The sequence below is a fragment of the Sinocyclocheilus anshuiensis genome, unplaced genomic scaffold (genome assembly GCF_001515605.1).
Source record: "Sinocyclocheilus anshuiensis isolate Anshui unplaced genomic scaffold, SAMN03320099.WGS_v1.1 scaffold815, whole genome shotgun sequence".
In the NCBI taxonomy this organism is placed as follows: domain Eukaryota; kingdom Metazoa; phylum Chordata; class Actinopteri; order Cypriniformes; family Cyprinidae; genus Sinocyclocheilus; species Sinocyclocheilus anshuiensis.
In genome coordinates this window covers 511,206-526,531 of record NW_015549621.1, presented here as the reverse complement: position 1 = coordinate 526,531, position 15,326 = coordinate 511,206, and the positions used below count along the sequence as shown (strand labels likewise).

The 15,326-nt window shown below is 37.0% G+C and overlaps 1 protein-coding gene across 1 annotated transcript in view; it reads left to right on the top strand.

Annotated features, from left to right (window-relative positions):
- malrd1 (MAM and LDL receptor class A domain containing 1) overlaps nucleotides 1-12,694 on the top strand; it is a 31,668-nt gene extending 18,974 nt beyond the window's left edge. Inside the window, exons 19-32 of the mRNA XM_016448381.1 lie at nucleotides 501-658; nucleotides 1,265-1,442; nucleotides 2,957-3,085; nucleotides 3,214-3,366; nucleotides 4,481-4,638; nucleotides 5,944-6,145; nucleotides 6,229-6,507; nucleotides 6,600-6,725; nucleotides 7,935-8,001; nucleotides 9,726-9,823; nucleotides 9,931-10,024; nucleotides 10,116-10,176; nucleotides 11,775-11,858; nucleotides 12,263-12,694. Coding sequence (XP_016303867.1) covers nucleotides 501-658; nucleotides 1,265-1,442; nucleotides 2,957-3,085; nucleotides 3,214-3,366; nucleotides 4,481-4,638; nucleotides 5,944-6,145; nucleotides 6,229-6,507; nucleotides 6,600-6,725; nucleotides 7,935-8,001; nucleotides 9,726-9,823; nucleotides 9,931-10,024; nucleotides 10,116-10,176; nucleotides 11,775-11,858; nucleotides 12,263-12,337 — 1,862 coding nt within the window. The 3' untranslated portion in view covers nucleotides 12,338-12,694. The remainder of the gene's footprint in view (nucleotides 1-500; nucleotides 659-1,264; nucleotides 1,443-2,956; nucleotides 3,086-3,213; nucleotides 3,367-4,480; nucleotides 4,639-5,943; nucleotides 6,146-6,228; nucleotides 6,508-6,599; nucleotides 6,726-7,934; nucleotides 8,002-9,725; nucleotides 9,824-9,930; nucleotides 10,025-10,115; nucleotides 10,177-11,774; nucleotides 11,859-12,262) is intronic.
- Nucleotides 12,695-15,326: the final 2,632 nt, after the last annotated feature.

Here is a 15,326-nt window from a genome sequence, read left to right as displayed (position 1 = left end):
TCATCTGTTTGTAATTTTCAGAATAACTAGACTTTAATTTGGTTGTATGCCAGAATAGGATTAGTGCATCCAAAATTATATGCTACATTCAAAAAATAAAAATAAAATAAAACAATACTACATTACTAAACTTGCCTGTTTAGTGTACTGTTTTCAGTGAATATTTGAAATACTCATGCATGCATGCCTTTTAGACTGATAATGCCCACAAATCCTTGCTTTATTTTCCTAACCAATGGAAGAGGTGGAGTTTGCACTATACATTTTCAGGAGTACGGGCATGCAGATTTTTATCAGTCTGCTAAAATTAGTTCTTCTGAAAGTGACCCAGCCAAAGTTACAAAAGTGTGTGAAGTTTGTGGCAATAAAGCTTGACTAATGCTGCCAGAATGTAGGTTTGAGCACCTCTACCACTGAGGAAGTATGTTCCATGATAAATTTTGTTGATGATATAAAAGGTATTACATGGGTATTATTAATGTCAGTCTCTCCCTACACAGGCCACTTTGTATATCTGGCAGCCACTCCTGTGGGATTGAAGGGTGATAAAGCTCACATGAGAAGTTCTGTGTGGAAGCAGTCTAGTGCCATATGTAAACTCACCTTCTGGTACTATATTTCTGAGAAAGCCACAGGAATCATCCGGCTCTTCGCTAAGGTACATGACTAGATCTTACCAAGTGGAGCAAACATAAAGTGCCACTGGAATATATAGCTTAAATCAGGGAAAGTGTGGAGGTCTTTATAGCACTGTTGACATAAGCTGAAACTAGTGTTACTTGCTGAAACATGTTCTTACATGACTTTTCAGTGCTGTGTTATGTGTGTTTCTTAGCTGAGATAAACCATTTAGCACTTCAAGTTTGTGATATGAAACATACCTCAAGAGGGATTATGTGCAATAAGGTCTTCCTGTGAGGAGCATTGGGAGGTGATAAATGTAGCCTAACTACAGAATTATGAAAAATGTTAAAGAAAATAGGGAAAAAACATGTTTTGACTTAGTATGAAACAGAAATGTGATTGTCTTTTTTGCCTACTGTGACATATACCCAAATGAAACGGCTTCTTGAATGGGACAAAATGTAGGATGGGGCTTGATTTTGTCCAGTGGGAATTGATTGGATCATTGGATTGTTGGCATTTTCTGTTTGCTGTTATTAGGGCTCATACATTTAAAAAAATATATGTGTATAATAAAAATGTATAAATGAATTAGCAAAAGCTATATGTATTTTGCCTTTTCTGCATATGTGATGGATAGACAGAAAATGAGCTGAGGGAGGTGTGGACAGAGCGGCAGATGCAAAGGGAATGGAGAAGAGCGGAGGTATCTCTGAAGAGCCTGAGGAACTTTATTCTCATATTTGAAGCAGTTCGAACACAAGACGTGAGTGGTGGAGCGGCTCTGGATGACCTGCAGTTCATTGACTGTGCACCACGTAAGTGTTCTTTTTTTTTTTCATTCAGGCCAATTGATTTCCATTCTTATTGTTAATATAGCTTTAAACAAGCTTAAATTTGATATCTGACTAGCTAAGCTGATGTGAGCATAAATGCCAATGTAAGCTTGAGACGTGCTCTATGAACAAGTGAAAGCTGCAGGAGAGTTTGACTAGTTCGAGCAGTGATGCTCAGAGGGAAGCAACAATGCCTCCAGTTCTCATCTCCACATTTATTTCCCATGAGTCTCTTTTGCTTAACGTTCATGCATAAGCTTGACCAGCTCAGGGCTATGAGGGTTGTGCTCAGCAGTGCCTGATGGAAAGCAGTACCGCCATCTAATTGGATGACAATTGATTTGCTAATTTTGAAAAGCCATCGGGGAACAAAACGAAAGTCAGAATAAGTTCCTCTTTTGGTTCCCTGGCTTGACATGGAAAATGTCAGATTTAATTTGCATACTGGCACTTCTAAATCACAGTAATTACACTTGAGCTTTTGGATCATTCAGTGAGACTGTGTGTAAAGCAGAGATATGAAACAATATGTGATCAAAGTTTAATTCATAGTTTTTTTTTTTTAAGTAAATGCAGTGGTTTTCATTAGAAATGAACATTCGTGACTTTATCATATTGTCAGACTTTTGGACCTGTTTTGCCCCCGTAGTCCTTCCTGTGTTTCCTTATTTGGTCATATTCCTGTCCTCGTTTAGTTTGATTATGTGCCATTGATGTCACCTGTGTTCCCCAATCATCCCCTGTATAAAAGTCCTAGTCTGTTCAGTTTGTGTTTGTCAGGTCTACTCGTTCTCTACGTGTGTTGGCTATTGTGGATTATCTCTTGTGTTTCCTTGATTAAAGACAGTTCTTGTTTACTCGTGACTCCTGCGTGCTTCGTCAACAGCGTGACGTGTCACATGACACATATATTTTAGGTGTAGGGACATGACCCTTTTTGGTTTTGAAATGTACAACAAGTTTCACCACACCCAATAAATAATTCAACTAAACTACAGTTACTCACAGCTGTCTGTAATATAATAGGCTGTATAACTTGGATCAGTGCTACAGTGTAAATAAATTAGCTCTATCAAACCGTGAAGAGAAGCAGAGCAATGAAATCTATTTTTTACAACCTATTTCTTTGAGGGAATATGTGCTTTGGAAGGAATTTCTATTCCTAAATTCCTAGACTTTTCACCCCCATGGCATTATAACTCAAAATTTCTGAGAATTAAACAGGACATATTTCAGCCTGAATGATCTTAATTTGCTGTCATGTTACATTCAATGAATTTGAAGCTATTCATACTAAAAAGCTCTGAATGGATGGTTTTATTGCTATTTTGAGCAATGATGTTGAATATGATCATACGTCACACATCATTTGGATTTCACATCTTTTCATTGTTAGATGATCATTTTTGTTATTAGGTTACCTTTTATTTATTTTTATTTTTTTAAATTATGCTGTTTCAGATCAGTGAGACTGAAAGAGTTTCCTTGTATTTCAGGAGCTGTGCATCCTGGATCATGCCCTGCTGTTACAGATTTTGTGTGTAATAATGGAGACTGTATAGAGTATCATTTGGAGTGTGATGGTAAAGCTGACTGTTCTGATGAGTCTGATGAGATGGACTGCAGTAAGTACATCTGCACTAAACTTGAAATTCTGGACTATTAATACAATATAGATACAATGTAAATACAAAATTGATATTAATACAATATCTATGGAGCTAATATCTCATCTGTTCATGTGGTCTTTTAGTGAATGTTCCAGGAGCTTGTAATTTTGATATGCCCAGCGACCATTGGCAGGAGACCTGTCAGCTGTCTCAGGATCCTCACGATGACTTTGATTGGGACATAGGCTATGGCAGAATGCTTAATGGGACAGGACCATCAGCTGACCACAGCCCCAGTTAGTAAAACCTAAACTTCACAATGACCTTGAATCACCTGGGTAATACAAATTTGAATATTAAACACACACATATAATCACTAAAAAGTAACATAATGAAATCTTTAGTTTGCTTTAAGTAATTAGAAAATGTGCATTGCTAAGTGCTAAAAGCTAAATATTAAGTTTATTATGTCATAATGAGTGTGTCTTTCTGACTGCCTGAGATTTGAGAGTCCCTTTGGATCACACAGATTGTATTGCCTGGACAGTGACTCTTCTTACCTCCCTTTAACAGTGAAACAGATAGCTTGATAATACCAGATTCTGAATCCAGACAACCACATATGAATCTAAGTCCAAGCCCTTCTACTTTATGTAAATATCTGAGGACAAAATAGCAATTTTGTACAAGTTTCCCATGAATATGGGATGCAGTTTCTCTAAAATTGAAGCCAGCCATCTGAATCATCTAATGATTTGTTGCATGATTTAAAAACCCAAGGGTTGAAGCTCAGAAAAATCCATCACCAAAAGCCATTTTCCAGTTACTTCATCAATGGGTTTAATTAAGATCTGGACTTCTGCTCCTCATGTACTCATGTCCCGTTCTGCTGAAAGATCAGTGTCTTTGAGTGAAATGGTTAAGTGTACATTATTTTAATTGTGAAAATGAGTCTGCCCTCTAAAAGGTGATCGATTTACTGAACCTACTATTGATTTTTCAAGCCAAACAAAGAGTCAAGGAAATTGCTGCACGTCTTTTTGAGTGAAGTGGTGGAGGAGTCATGCAGTGAAATCTAATCATGTTTGTTGTTACAAGCTCTATAATACTATAATAATATAATCTAATTTTTGACATGTTTCTAATATTTGTAGGGGTGTAGTGGTGTAAAAGTATTGAAGTCTATGCAAAATGAAAATTCACCCAATCTGTTTTGTTAATGCATGTCATAGATTTTATGTTATAGTTTTTTTATGCTTGTGAAAGATTTAATTTTTTAACTCCTGGGTAATTTTTTATGTAAAAACGCAACATGCTAATGTGTTTTTCTCAAATTCATTTACATATTATAACTGATTTAGCAGGCAATATTTAATGCAGTGAAGATGACATTTGGATTACTCTTTCAGATGGAGGAGGGGGCTACCTGTATGTGAACTCCAGTGCGCAGACAGAAGGAGATATCGCCAGATTAATAAGCCAGCTGGAGTTTCCTGCGAGTGTCGGTATATGTCATCTGCGCTTTTGGTTCCACATGTACGGCTCACATCACATGGGTACACTGAAGGTGAGATAATAATGCACTTTAATACACATCAATTTTGAAATACACACAACATCTATTACATAAGTTCTAACCATACCATTCAAAAGTTGAGCGTATGTATTTTTTTTTTTCATGTTTTTGGAATAGTCTCTTATGCTTACCAAGTCTACATTTATTTAATCAAAATACAGTAAAACTGTAATATTGTGAAATATTATTTCACTTTACAGTAGCTGTTTTTAATTTTAATACTGTATATTTTCCTGTGAGGGAAAAGCTGAATATCCAGTCTTCAGCATCACACGACCTTTCAGAAATCCTTCTAATATGCATATTTGGTGCTCAAGAAGCATTTTTTTTATATAATTATCAGTGTTAAAAACAGTTGTGCAGCTTTATTCATTTATTTATTTATTTATTTTAATTTGTGTGAAAAGCGAGACAACTAGGTGGTTCAAGAGAACAGCATTTTTTGGAAATAGACATTTATTGTAATATTATAATAAAAATGAACTGCGGTGTATATTAACTTCTTATCTTTGCATTATGTGACAGTATTTTACTCGCAAAAATTAGCATATTGGAGCACTGCAGTCTGCTAGATATCAGTCATAACGAAAATATGAGTAATAATATGAGCAATATGAGTAATAAAAAATAAGTTTTCAAGTTTTGCAGCCAACTGTGCAGGAGTTCAGTGAAATTTCTTCCGCTGTCTTTATTTTATATTGAGAACACCGAGCTTTAAAGGGGACATCGGATTCCCATTTTCCACAAGCTTGTATAATTCTTTAGAATCTTTATGAAATGTCTGTAACATACTTTGGTTAAAATTCCTCAATGGTCACGTAAAACAACACCCTTTTTACCTTGTCAAAAACAACTCTGTTCACAGCGACCCGTTTCGGTGCATGTCTCTTTATGTTAAATGATAATGAGCTACTGCTCACCCCACCTCTCTCTTCCATTTTTTGTGCATTCGGTGATGCGTTACAATCAAAAACAAAACTAATCCACTCATCCTCAGTGGCTCTGATGTCAGGAGAAAATGAAGACTCTTATGTTCACTGTCTTTTACATCCAGCTACAAAACACCTGCATTGCTTACAAGACATTGTTGTCACTACAGCTGCATGAGCACAGAGAAAATGGGGATTAAAAAAAAAAAGAAGTGAAAGAATTTTTATCATTGTATGGTGGTTGTGTCCACACACTGCTAAGACATATTTATATGCAAACACCATGTAAAAGGGAATTTTGCATCCAATGTCCCCTTTAAAGCACCTCTTGAAAGCTGCAAAATGAATTCTGGGTACTATATTGCAGGTGTATACCGTGGGCCGCAGTGGAACACCCCTGCTAATGTGGGCAACATGTGGAAACCATGGAGACAACTGGCATTATGCTAATGTGATCTTATCAAATGCATCACCCTTCAGAGTGATCGTTCAGGCAGAAGTGGGAGCAGACCAGTGGACTGACATTGCTGTGGATGACATCTCTTTCTCTAGACAATGTCTTGTTGGAGGTACAGAATCACTGATTGCTTCTGATTCATTTCTCTTCCTGAACTGAAACTGGGTTTACCATTTCGTTTCTGTGTATGTGCAGGTCCAGTGACCCCCATCCCACAAACATGCCACAAGGAGCACTTCCAGTGTTTGTATCTGTTTGAGTGTATACCACTGAGTTGGCACTGTGATGGTGAGGAGGACTGTCTGGACAGCTCAGATGAGGAGATGTGTGCGAGTGTGGTACCTGGCACTATGCCTCCTCAGATAGGGTGTGAGACGGGAGAATACCGCTGCATGAACAACAGCTGTATTCCAGCGCTGCTGCTCTGCGATACGGTTTTAGACTGCCCAGATGGAGAAGATGAATATGGATGCCGTAAAACCCAAGCACAAATCTGTTTAATATACATTGTAGTACATCATAGCTGTAAAACAAACAGATGAAATTCTCTGTCTCCATCTCTGCAGCTGTTAAGATATGTGATGATGGAGAACTAGTGTGTGAGGCGACAGCAGACTGTGTAGCGTATCAGAGTCGATGTGACAATATTGTTGACTGCCCACCTTTTGACTCTGATGAGTCCAGCTGCTATGGTAAAATGAACACATTCATTCATCTCACTTTCTTATTTAAAGGGGTCATATCATTCTTGTATTTTTTTGTTTATTATTTAATTATTGTTTATTATATTCATTTTCTGCACTCAGTTACTCTCTCCCCTAAAAATGTTGGTGATTGTGTGTTTGCAAGTGTTTAAATGTATTAATCTGGCTGTATCAGAAAGTTGTGGAAAATTTAAAGATCAAGGACAAGTTTAAAGGGATAGTTTGCCCAAAAATTTACTCACCCTCAAGCCATCCTAGGTGTATATGAGTTTCTTCTGGCATGCCACTCTCTTGTGATAGACACCTTTTAACTTGTATCTCCCTTTCTTATATAACTTAATAGTTTTTTTAACAGCTGATAATTTGACTTGCAAGTGAAATTAATAATTCGTATTAGCAATTTAAGGCTTGGCAACAAATACAAACAACCAATCGTGGTAAGTATACACTACCATTCAAAAGTATGGGGTGAACATTACAGTAAAAACGGTAATGTCATGAAATATTACAACTTAAAATACAACTAAATTAATTTTAATTTATTTTAAATAATAATTTATTCCTGTAATATGCTGATTTTGTGCTCAAGATTTCTTATTATCAATGTTAAAAAACAGTTGTGCTTTACTGTCACTTTTTATCAATTGAATGCGTCAATTGTTGGAAAAAATAAAGGACAAAAATCATAATGACTGTTCATCAGACAATGTGAGAGAGGATGAGAAGAAAGGAATAGACAAAGACAAGATCAGTTTGTACTTCTCTGACTTAATTTCCTAAATGAAAGTTTAAATTTATAGCTTAAAAATGTATGAACAGCATAAAGCACGTCAAATTAAAGTGACTTTTTTTGGAGTTACATAATATATTACTTCACATTACGTGGGTGCTTTCTTCAGGGAACTATCCCTGCAATCTTCAGATTAAAGGAGCTGTGGCCCAGGAGTACTGTAGGGGTGAAGTGCCTCGGTCAAGAACACATCATTAATGGAGACTCTCTTGTTAAGGGTTGCCCCTGACTGAGTTGGAACCTGCACCCTTTAGCTGCAAGCCCATAACTTTAACCACTATGAAAGTAGCGCTTAATCTATGTTAATTAATGGTGTGAAATGAGGTCCTTATCGCATTTTATCATTCAGTTATTATGATGATGTTACCATAAGTCATTATTATATGTGGATGTGCTTTATTTTTCAGAGTGTCCCATTGGGTACTGTCTCAATGGAGGGAGGTGTGCAGTAAAGGAAAACGGACCAGTATGCATGTGAGTTTCTCAAGCACAATAGTACACACAAAATATTAATAATCAAATACTGACTCTTTTTAAAATAGAGTATTCATCTGTATAACAGAAGCCATCCATTTAAAGCAACTAGTTAAAGAGGCTTTATCTTACTGTTCACTTCTCTTGTACTCATGCCTATTAACATAATATTGTAATGTATTATAGCTGCTAATACAGATTAATGCACAGTATTTTTGTTATTATGGAGGACAAAAGTATTATGATTTTTGTTTGGATACAGAAGGTGTTTGTTAAAAGTCTTACCTAAAAGTCTGACCTAAAACCTCCTTTCAGTTTTACCTGGGTAAAAAAATCCCCACCTTCACCTGTCGGTCATGGTCAGGCAGGTGACAAGACCCTGTTGGAGAGCATTGAATTATTCATGCTATCCTACAGTGCCAACCGAATATCACATTGAAATGTGAGCGAGTTACACAAAGAGTATCAATACCCTGACTCTCAGTTAAAGCATGTACTTTTCAGCAGACTGCCAAAGCAGGCTTTCTGTAATTATTGTTCCGCTTGTGCCAAGAAACACAATCTTTCTCTGTTTGAATTAACCCCCCCAAACCCTCAAATGTTTTCTCTCTCCTTGTCTTTCTCTTTGAAATGGTGTATGTCATTGCTAATAAATTACGAGAATTACTTAAAGGGGTCATATGATGCTACATGCACTTTTGCAAGCCGATCTCAGATGCCTGTCTGTGTGGCGTCACACAGACAGGCCCCTAGCACGATAGTTTGATTGACAGTAGCATTTCAGCACAGACTGGACTGGTGTCTTACCTTAGACCCACCCTGAGTGGAGATATATACTATTGCCTGAGTGAGCTGTCATCAGTCCGCCATTGTTTCACTGCCGGAGCAGATGTAGACAAGAATGACTCCTAAGCGATTGAGGTGTTCTGTTGTTGGATGTAATAATGAACATAGCAGTCGTCATTTACTCCCGACATCTGAGCCGCTGAAGTGGATTATGTCTGTTTTTGAAGAGAATGCGCCCTCAATCCACATAAATGTGTCTATGTTCGCACGAATCATTCGTGATCCAGCTTCACCCACAGAAGAAGTGAGTGTACGTTTTTTTTAATAAATCTTTGCATATCGCCTTTCCTAATAATGTGCTTATTAGCAAGTTTCACGATGAATGCGGCTAAAGTAAACAGTCTCTCTGAGAGCAGCTCGGAAGAAAGGGGCGGGGTCAGCAGAGCTCATTAACATTTAAAGGAAAATGCTACAAAACTGCATGCTCTGAAAAGAGCTGTTTTTGACAGGGTAAAAAAGGTGTTTTTTACACTACCATTGAGACATTTTAACCAAACTATGTTACAGACTTTTCATTAAGACCCTAAAGAATCATATCAACTTGTGGAAAATGGGCATGAGGTTGATTGCAGACTAGCTTAAGGACATTCTTTATGTGAAAAGATCTTCCCCACATGCAAGAAAAGGAAAAGAAAACATAAGGAGAAAGTAAGAGAAAGGGAGAATGCGTGTCTTTTTCTCATTACAGAAGCACAGGGAAGGCTGTTGCTGATATTATGCTCATGTGGATGTCTCCAGGCAAATTTTCATGCACTTATTTATTTATTTATTTTTTGGAAAGTTGAGGAGCCAGCATTCCTTTATGAATTATCTCTGCCATTCAAAGTCAGTGTGTGCGTGTTTCTGCAATAATGATGTTTTTCTCTGGCTTTCTCTAGTTGTCCATCACAGTGGATTGGTATTCGTTGCCATATCAAAGAAAAAACTTTTTTTACAACCGCTTCCACAACACCTGTGATACCAGATAGTAAACTAGGTAATCGGATTGGTGAGTATATGCGCATGCAGTTATTTGAATATAAATATACTATTTTCCATGCAGAGATAAGCAACAAAATATGTGTGTAATTCTCAACTCTGCAGCTGTCAGTGTTGGATTAAGTGTAGCTTTGATCCTGGTGGTCATTGCAACTGGAGTCATTTTGTTCTTGTTATTTCAAAGGAGACATTCACTAAAGTAAGTCTATTCACATTCAAATTAACTCTACATATTCGGAAAGTGTCTATAAAATGTACGGGTATTGACTGCATTGTTCTTGACTGAACAGAGACTCCAGTCTTATTGATAATGAAGAGTTGGATTGCTCAACCTTTGACTCTCAGAAAAAGGTCCGTCATATGCCTCAATATATAAATGCCATGATCAAATAAGTTGATTTTTCTGACAGCTCACATTATGCAGTTGCATGTTTGTTTTTAATAGAGACCTCCATTTTTCCTTTTCCATGATTTTCATGTTGAATCTCTCTAATACACTCCCACTCTATTTCTGTTTTTCCCTCCCCACTTACTGCCTTTTTTCCACTTTGGAGCGAACAGTGTTATTCAGTAATTTGAACCACTCTGCAGGTGTGAGAGAGAGCTCTGTCACACTGCTGATAGGAAATATTGAACCGCAAGCTTAAGTTTGTGCGTTTGTGTTGGTGTGAGCATGTGTACATTTAGCGCTCAGTTCTAAACTCGCTGTATTTTGTATGCAGCACACAGTAATTTTCACTCTCCTGTGCAGTAAGGGGTAGTTTTTAGAGAAGTCTGGCATATTTTAATGGCTAACTGAGATTTCTCCATATTTTACTGTTATGCATTCATGTGAGTGAGCTAATTCAAAAATGTAATGCAGTAGGAACCCTAGTGTTTTGAAAACAATAGGGTATATGTCGAACATCACCTGACCAAACCCGGAAAACAGGTCTCATTGCTTCCGCTTGTCGGAGAACGTGTTAACAGCCGTATTAAATAATAGCGATATCTATGGACTTTTAATATAATCAGTTAAACTAGCTAGCTGTTTTTATTGTTGACGTTTTATTCAATTTTTATATCTAAATGTGAAAAGAATAAAAATAAAAAAAACTTTTAGATATCAGTCCGCATATGTGATGGACATTGGTTATGATCATCATTGGTATCTACTTTGAAGGCATCTTGAGTAAAACTGCTTCATATTTAACGAAGCATATGCAAAACGCTTGAACCGGAGGTGACAAGACCCGGTTAACAGAATACGGAAGTCTGTTGCGCATAACCCCTATTACTGATTTTCATAATTATTTGAATTTTCAGAAATCAGAAAGAATCAGAAAGAGCTTTATTGCCACGCGCTGTCCGGGATGGCGTCATTCAGCCAGGTTTCCGTGAAACACAGAGCAGCAGAGTGTGAAAAATCCTTATTTGTCCGGGAGAGCAGAGGAAGTTCGTCCGTTTTGTTGGGTAGAGAGCGGAGATTCGCCATATGGATGCTGGGCAACGGCGTTCTGAATCCGCGCTTACTGAGCTTCACGAGCGCGCCGGCTCGCTTCCCCCGTCTGCGCTTCCTGAAGCGCTTGATCAGCGCAGCAGCTCCGCCGACTACAACGTTCAGCAAAACGTCCGAATAAACGAAATCTGGTAGAAGATTGTGTGGCGTGTTCTGCCGAATGTTCAGCAGCTCATCCCTGGTAAAACTGATCGTGTTTGAGAAACAAAAAAACAGGAAAAACTAACAAAAACAATACAAACACTGGAGAGCCAAACACTGAGGCTGCCGTCTGCGGCGCCATCGCTGTAAGAACCCACTGTAATTTTTTAATTCTAGTCACTTATTATGCTAATGTAATTTTCTTGTGAACTTTGGAAAGATTATATATTAAAGCATTATTATTATTATTGTTGTTGTTCCCATAGCTGTCATTTTATTAAACAAGATTACTGTGTAATTCTTATTTCAGCTGCCCTCTCTTGAGGTTAGACCCAGGTGGCCAGTACATCCTCGACTAAACATCAGCGTTTACCCGTGGAGAGAGGATCCAAAGGTATGAAGCTCAGCTTGTCATAATTAACATAGTGATTATTCAGTTCCACCCCAAACACACGTTTAGTTTTAAAAGACATACCGGTGATGTACAATGAAATCTGTGGACTGTTTTATTGCTCTGTACTCATTTTTACTGCCTGCAGTTATAGTTTTGATATGCAATGATTTGACCGAGGCTTGGGACCAGAGGACCTAAGTAATACTTTAATCTTCTGCTTAAGCAATGCATTAAAAAATGTACCAGAGGAGAGAAGGCAACCAACAAATCATAATGGAAGAAATGTCCGTCATAATGTCTCATCATAATGATCCCGTGCTGAAGAATTGCTCTTTATAAATGGATAGAGTCAGTGGTTTTCATTTGTTCATCTGGGCCTGTCTTTGCTTGTGTGTGCTATTCAGGTCTCCAGCTCAAAGGAAAACAAGCTCTCTTTCTCCAACCCACTCTACAAGTGCTCAAACAGTCCTGAAGCTTGAAGAAAACACACACGCAAACACTGGCTGTCACGTCCCTATAGATTTAGAGTGTTTTCCACTTCATTTGAGCCTCCCTGATAACATGGCTGTACTTGCTTAAGGTTTAGAGGGCTTTTTTTTTTAAACACAAACTCGTGGGAGGAAAAATTGAGACCACAAACAAGTTCCAATTAAGCAAAATGAAGCAGTTAAACTATATCTGTCATAAAAAAGAAAGTTTCTTATAATAATCTGACATGTAACACATTCCTTATGTTGTGAAATCTCTCTGAGGCACTGAAATTAAACTTCAATCTTTCTTATTACAAGAGCTAACACTTAGCCCCTCATGTTATGCTGAAAGATGCCTGTATGTTCAACAGCTCAATTAATAGTATCTGATATAATCCTAGTGAATGTTCATGTTCAGTTTTAAGACTTTTTAACATTTCTTCCTATGATTTAGAAGGCATTTTTTAAACATTGTTTTATTTTTTATTGTTTCATTGAAGATGCCAAACGGTGTCTTTCATAAAAATAAAGGTAAATGTAAGAAAATCAAAGCTTTATTAAATTAAATTTAAAATTTAAGATGACCACAATGTAACATTAATCTGGGAAGGTTTATCAAATCCAGTATGGACTCTGGGTGCCATTTTAGAGATTGTTTTGTTTTCATAGCCTGTTCTCCTTCCAGATCTCTGTGGGTTTGAGAATATTGTATTTTCATTACTTTAAATGTGTGTTCAATCACCACTTGGTCTCCTTTTGGATTCAAGCAGACCACATTTTGACAGATGATAAAATTGAAAACTGTAATGATACCAAAACATAAACAAAGACAAGTGAAGTAGTTAACTGTGCAGTGGCAGTGTTTAAGTGAAAATGAAAAATGTTCTTGGTTCCAGAACACTGTAACAAAAGCGGTACATGTACAATGATGAACTCTGGGGAAATATGGAATGTCTCAGTATTACAAATTGTCAGGTTGTGGTGTTTGTAATCCTGCATTGTTTGTCCTTTTGTTTCTGGCTCTCTTTTATCAGAAGTCAAAACAAATGCTGTGATGATTTGTCATAGCTCACAAATTAACTACAAAGCATTAAATGAAACAAGATGATTTGATAAGAGTGTACGAATATAGATGAATTATTAAGGAAATGTGTCATTGTTCAGACTGTAACACTGTGTGACACTGGTCAAAGATGTTTTAGAATTACATATTCATTAAAAACATACAAATTGGATTTTTGAAATGTGCTCCACATTACATGATTATCAATAAGCCAACACATTGTGTTTTTCTCTGAATATCTCTGAATCAGGCTCACACAAAGATCTGAATTCAAACTTTAAATGCAAAGGCAAACTTTATTTGCATCATGTTGGATTGAGTCAGTAATCTCTTCATGAAGTATTCATATATATTGTTCAAACACAATGATTATAGCCTTGAAAAAAAAGTGTTATTCCAAACAAATAATGTTTAACAGAATTATGTTCTTAGTTTGAGTTATGTATTGCATTTTTATTAAATCTACAGAAGCACAGATTCATTTTTTACATTGCACTCAATTTATTCTCTCACTCACTCTCTTTTGATATCATCTGTTTTGATTCTCACACGAACAATTCTAATTAACACATGCAGTGGCTTCCTATTGTGTTTATTAATACAGCATGTTTGAAGACTTTTACACTTACATATTTAGTTTACACTTACTTGAGGACTTTAAAGAGAGTTATAGATAACATATTGGCAACTGGCTTACACTTAAATACATTACCTTGCAAACCCCTATCAGAGGAACACTGTCATAAACATGAGCACAATAAATCAAGGCCCTCAGATCCAAAACCAAGATTTTCGGGCAGCGTTTCTACGTATTTTGGCTCTTGATGCAACATTGTAAGGGTGTTTAAATTGGAATGCTAATGTGTAGGCTTTAGCATGCTTCATCCTTAAATGTTTTTGCTAGGCTGCTTGTCCTGATCTAAAGGAGCAGCGGGAGGTGGTTAGTGCTCAACCACAGCTCACTGCCTCTCAGTGCTCTAGAGGGACTCTGCCTGGCAGATAGTGTGGAAAAGCCTGCCAGTGCCATTCCCAAACATTAATGTTCACACCCTCCATTGCCTGTCTTGCCTCTGGGCTCTCAGGAGGAGACAACAGAAGCAATCTTTATAGAATTTAATGTACTAACATCAAGGACAATTAGTACAGAGAGCGATTCGACATTCTGATCCATAATTCTCATGCATACAAGATGTAACTTAGTAAAAGTCTAAATTATGTGAATCACTGGTTCTTAAAACATGGGTCAAAACTGACTTGAAAACCAGTATATTCAGTTTTGTATTTATTTATTCATTTGGGGAAAAAAAAAAAACAGATTTCAGTTTTGTGGTCTGTTTGGCCCTGTTTTTATATATTTATTATATATTACATATGAATATTATCTAGCTTCATTTTTTCCCCCAACATGTTCAGAGGTCTCAAATATTTATTAGAAAAAAAATGACAAATGTGAGATGTTACATTTACTGTATACTGTACATTTGGTCTGATTTAATTACATAATTATGGATTATAATGACTTGTACTGCCTTTTTACGCGTTGCATCGCGCCGCGTAAACATAAAACCATGTCTGCATTTGTGATCGGAGAAATGACAAACAACAAGCCCTACTCTACACTGCCCAAAAAACTCGCTTTAAATATATAAAATATAAAAACTCTTTAAATATAAAAAACGTACTTACAGTCTTTGAGTCAGAACAGCCGGCATTGTAGTCTACTCTCCCAGGAAACAGTCCTCCATAAAATGTGCTGCACACATCTGAATATTTGGGTTGAACTGTTCTGGAACAGTGTTGTAAATACAACTTAACCACTGATTTCTAGTCGTGTCCATTTTTGGAAGACCAAACAAAGTAGTTTCACAACAAAACACAGTGTCAACCACAGCGGCCTTGAGTGAGCAGAGGCCGGGGGATAAAGTGAGGAACGGC